The 5,775-nt window shown below is 37.5% G+C and overlaps 1 protein-coding gene across 1 annotated transcript in view; it reads right to left on the bottom strand.

The window, feature by feature from the left end:
* Positions 1-871: 871 nt before the first annotated feature.
* ZSWIM2 (zinc finger SWIM-type containing 2) overlaps positions 872-5,775 on the bottom strand; it is a 22,665-nt gene continuing 17,761 nt past the window's right edge. The window contains exons 8-9 of the mRNA XM_045297044.1: positions 4,840-4,993; positions 872-1,678 (exon numbers count right to left, since the gene is read on the bottom strand). Of these exons, the coding sequence (XP_045152979.1) occupies positions 911-1,678; positions 4,840-4,993 (922 nt within the window). The 3' untranslated portion in view covers positions 872-910. The remainder of the gene's footprint in view (positions 1,679-4,839; positions 4,994-5,775) is intronic.

Raw genomic sequence — 5,775 nt, forward strand, 5'->3', positions numbered from 1 at the left:
ACAGCTGCAGTCTCAGAAATGCACGAGGGGTCCCTATGAGTTAGCAATGCCTCCACCGCAGTGAGTCCCATGGGAGTATCGTTGAACTTGGAAGCTCTGACATTTTATGCTTTGAGTTGCTAACCACGATTAGTAGTTCTAACCCACCAGCAGCTCCAGGGAAGACGAGACTCTTATTTCTGTAAAGATTTAAAGTTTTGGAAACCCAAAGGGTTTCCAGTAAGTTTGTCATACTGTTGTGGCTTGAATGTTGCCTTAATACTGGAAATTACGTTACCAGTATTTCAAATACCAGCAGGATCACCTCGAGGCACATAAGGCAGAAGTGTGTCAGTGGAGCCGACTCAATGGCACCCACCAACATTATAAATGTGGAAAAGCCTACAGCTTTATAAGTAATTTCAATTTCAACTCCTATGATCTCTGTAAGAGCCCTCAATAAAATGATTTTTAAAAAAGAAAAGAACATTTCTTTAACAAAATATCATTAAAATCCACATCTGGATTTCCCTACACGTTATAGACAAGTACCTGAAAAAGGTCTGCAAATTATTTGCTATCAAGTAGGATATTTGAAAAGTTACTTAAAGCAAAAGAACACCTATCTTCTTAATTTAAATAAAACAATTTTAATATGTATAAAATCAGACTTGAGACACGAAACATTCGTAATTCTGAATATACTGAGTAACAAACATACTCATCACACACCTAGTGCTTTAACTCTTTAAAGATATGCGGTCATTTTCTATTTTCTTCAAGTGAGATGTTATTCTTTGACCAGTTATCAAAATCACAACAGAATTTTACACACATTTATCAAGAGTATATATCTTTTATGTTATACAAATAAAACATTTTAATGCTCATATTTAAATATTTTCTGATGTTAATAAAAAAATATTTCTCTTTACAATTGAACTCCTTCCATTACTAAGGTTATCTCAGTACTACTTTTTGCATTGAAGGGGTGAGATAATGGTCTTCTTGCTAAATGACTACACTTAGGTCTCATTTTACCCATACAATTATTATACCTTTTAGACAAACTAAGTTTAGTTGTACCCCAATTGACAATAAGATTTAAATCCTCTGGAAATAATGTATTTGATCTCTTGTTGTCCTCTCTTATTTTAGCACCAAGAGTCTTCTTTGGATTGTGGTCAATAACTGTAGGGTCTTGAACCATCGTCTGGTAATGACAACTGTCAGGGCCTATAACATTGTGCGCAATAGAAGGAAGGTATGTTTGAGTTGATATCTTCCCAAGTGATCCAGTTGGCAAATCTTGAAGATACCTGGGGAAGTGTTGGCTAATTTTATATTCATAGGTTAGATTTCTTGACATTGAGTCACTTAATTTAATAGAGTGTAAATGATCTGTTATGGTGTTCTGATCTGCTGGACTTGAAGATGTACTCAATTTTTCAGAATTCTCTTGAGAAATGCTTGGTAAAATCCCAAGTTTATTTTGTTGTAAGACTACTCTAGTACCAGGAACAAAAAGCTGTGGTTCTTGTTTTGATGGGTGAGTAATATCCGTCTTTGAAACAGACTGATGTGCTTGTCCATTCATTGCTGTATCTTTCCATATTAAAGGGTTATATATAGCTTGCCTGTCAATAGGGCACGAATTGCACTTGTGAAGTAACCAATTGTCAATACATTTTCTGTGAAACTGAAAAAAAATTTAGAAGTTCATTAGACCTATAATTATCTTATTTATAATGTATATTATTTATGGCTACTATGTATATTTAGCAAAAAATAAGATAATAATTTACAAACTTTGCAGAAATATTTTGAAAAATCTCACTTATAAATATAATTGACTACAGACTGATCTCCATTTTCAGTGTTAAAATGGAAATCCTATGGATATCACCCTTATAATTTAGTCTAAAAGCTCACTGTTTATTCAAGCTATTAATTTCATAGCTGTCTAATTTTTAAAAAATCATTTTATTGGGAGCTCTTACAGCTCTTATAACAATCCGTACATCAATTGCATCAAGCACATTTGTACATATATTGCCATCATCATTTTCTAAACATTTTCTTTCTGTTTGAGCCCTGGGTTTGAGCTCTTCTTTTTTCCCTTCTTTCCCCCCTCCCACCCTCCAGAACCCTCGATAAGTTATTATTTTCATATCTTACATCAACAGCTGTCTCCCTTCACCTTGTTTCTGTTGTCCTTCCCCTTTGTGGGGGGTGGTTACACGTCAATCATTGTGATCTATTTCGCCTGTTCTCCCCACCTTCCCTCTATCCTCTTGTTATCACTATTCCCATTTACTGTTCCTGAGGGCTTTATCTGTCCTGGATTCCAGAGCTCTTGTCTGTACCAGTGTACATGCTCTGGTCTAGCCAGATTTGTAAGGTGGAGGTGGGGTCATGATATTAGTGGTGAGGAAGCCTCAAGGAACCAAAGGAATACTGTGTGTTTCGTTGGGGCTATACTGCAACCGTGGCTAACTTGTCCCTCCCTTGTGATCCTTCTGTGAGAGGATGTCCAATTGTCTACAAATGGGTTTTGGGTCTCCACTTCGACCTCCCTCATTCTCAACAATATGATTATTTGTTTCGGGTCTTCTGATGCCTGCTACCTGGGCCTGTCAACATCTCGTGATCATACAGGATGGCGTGCTTCTTCCGTGTGGGCTTGTTGCTTCTCTGCTAGTTGGCCGCTTGTTTAACTTCAAGACTCTAAGACCCCAGATACTATTATCTTTTAATAGCTGGGCACAACCAGCTTTCTTCACCACATTTGCTTAAGTACCCATTTTGTCTACAGCGATCATGTCGGGAGGGTGAGCATCACAGAATGTCAAGTTAATAGAACAAAGTGTCCTCACATTGAGGGGTGGCTTGAGTAGAGGCCCAAAGTCCATCCCATTCCTCAATATATTGCCATATAAATATATGTACAGAGGCCAATACCTCAACTTTTATGAATATTTTACACATGTACACAACTATGTTTCCTATCTCTATCAGGGGTTTTCCTTCCTAGATCTTTCCTGTTTCGTTTTACCTTCCTCCTGCCCTGCCATCATGCTCATCCTTCATTTGTCTCTCAGTAATTCCTCTCAGCTAGACTACTGTAGCACCAACACTACCAGGGTCCCTACACTCCCCTCACCATTGATTTTAGTTCCCTACTGTTCCCCTGTCCAAGCACTGTTTGCTCACCCCTCCCTTCCCCCTCCAACTCCTCCTGCCCTCAAGTCCACCCCACCCTCGCCCCCCACCCCAGAACCGTTGGTCACATTGCTTTCTCGGGCTTGCTTCTCAAGCTTATCTGATATAGGCGGACAAAACAGCAAGAACGAATGCAAAACCAAAAGAAAACAAAAGATCGAAGGGGAGAAATACAAACAGGAAAAGGAGAGAGAAAAATCCATACATAATTCCAGGCCTGTCTGGAGACCTTTATGACTATCTCCCCATTGGTCCTGGGGAGCTCCAGGTACTGCCCCTCCTGCTGTCTAATTATTTTGTTTTAATATAAATTATTAATTTTACATGAAATTCTTAATAGAAACCATAACCAAGCATAATTTAAAATAGATCTGAAGGCAGTACAATACATGTGGGTGCATCAAAAAGTATTGCTACAAAATAATTCAATCCATTATTAAACAAGAATAAGCTATAATTTCTCAACATATCCTTCATCTCAATTTTTACAGCCTGAAGGTGGTGTTTCTGTCTCTCTAACACTTCTTCAAAGAATTCTGAGTTTCTTTGATTTATACCAAGTCAAATGGCAGTTTTGACATCCTTGGGTGAATGAAATTGTGTTCTTTGGGTTTGGAAAGCACCAACAAGTCTGAAAAGCAAAGCGAAAGCTGTAGGGTGGATGGAGAAAGGTTTCTCATAGAAACGTCTGTAGGACATCCCTTGATGCTCTGAAAGAAGGATAGGTGCATTGTCATGATGGGGCGGGGCAGGAACATTATTTGGTGCAACTTTCTGACTTTATTCTCATGAAGGCAGTTTTCCATTTTCTGAAAACTTTAACAAGCTCCAATGATCGTCTGTCCTTCAAGAAAAATCTATCAAGATGATCTATTTGGGATCCTAAAAGACAGTCACCACAATTGTCTGTATTTCTCTGGACTGCATTTAACTGGGCAAGCCGATTCCCTTGTGAGTCACTGTTTGATTGGACTTTTTTGGAAGGCATAGTAGTGAGACTGGGACAACTGCATATTACCAGGAACACTTGCCTGAAGCCAGCCAGCCACTGATCTCAGAGACATGCCTATGCCATGTTCTCTTCGCTATTAAGCCTATGCATGTCTAAACTGGAAAACTGGTAGCAATGCAATGTGACTTACCCTCATAAAAGAAATCACATTCTTAAGGGGAAAAAAGCTATCAGACATTTTAAATAGGGTAACTTTAAAGAGAGTAGAGATTTCTTTACTGTGACTATGTTTTCAAAAGAAACAAAGGGCTTATTAGTTTTTGTCTAATTTTATATAGAACAAGCAATCTTAGACTTTGACTCTAGTGCATTCATATGAAATAATAAATATGTCAATTTAGCCTTTTTAAAGAATAAACGTTATAAAAATGTTAGTATTGTATAATCCTTTTCCTTGTTCAGAAAATGACAGTAGATCAGTACATGTAATTGGAAGTGACAAGCCCCCTTCTCTAGTGAGAACATGTACAAGTGAACCCTAGCCCACAGGAGTCTGTTCTTAGGGGCAGAGCTGCTTTCCCATTAGGCTCAGTGTGCAGTTAACCAGGGAAAACAGACTTCAGAGGTCCCCGTTTGTGAACACTGGCCCTCCAGGGGAAATGAAACTAAAATCATGTGATCCTTACCTTGTGAGTACATGGGAGCAATCTTATATGTTGACCAAGACGAAATGCCTTCAGACAAAGCCGACACTGGTAGCCTGGAGCAAGTAGTTTACTACTCTTTGTAATCAGCAAGAGAGGCAGAGATTTTACCATCTGTTTTGGTGTACAAACTTGGCTGAATGAGAATTAGCGGAGATGTGAACATTTACATGATTACAAATCAGGATCAACAGCACAGGTTCATATAGACAATGCAACAGAACCCCTGGGTCCTTTGAATGAAAGATTTTTATATCGTATATATTATAAAGTTTAAAAAAATTATTACATTGGTCCTAAACCAGATGGAACTAACTTGAATATCAACTTCATAAAGTAAAAGAAAAGTAGTCATTTGAAATAAAAAGACTAACCTGAAATTGTTTGCACTTTTTAATGTTAATTACACAGAGCATTTTGATTAAAATACATACTCAAATTATTTTTGTCTGAGACACACGTAGATATGTATTTAGAAAAATATAACCCAATTCACTTTGTCTTCTGTTCCAAAGTGAGGTACACAACATGCAACATTAAATATTCTAAATGATTATGTTAAGTAGATAGATAATCTGAAAGGAATATGGCTTACTATATCTCAGGGTTCTTAGATTACATTACGCAACTCTAAGGGTTCAAGTTCTGTATCAAAAGTACCAACCAATGCAGTAGGGTGATACCATGTGAATTAATCCCAGTTGATACCATTAGCAACACGTCAACAGAGGAAAGTATTTAAAAATAAGCTTTGGTTGAAAGGTGAAATGCATTCTTATTATTTGAAAGAAAAATTCAATTATATTCTTTAAGAAAGTTCACCCTTAGTATTAAGGTAGCAGATGGACATTGGGCCTCCACTCAAGTACTCCCTCAATGCAAGAATACTTTGTTCTATTAAACTGGCATTCTATGATG

Source organism: Echinops telfairi, unplaced genomic scaffold (assembly GCF_000313985.2).
Source record: "Echinops telfairi isolate 266 unplaced genomic scaffold, ASM31398v2 ScPeMD7_3;HRSCAF=10, whole genome shotgun sequence".
Classification (NCBI taxonomy): Eukaryota; Metazoa; Chordata; class Mammalia; order Afrosoricida; family Tenrecidae; genus Echinops; species Echinops telfairi.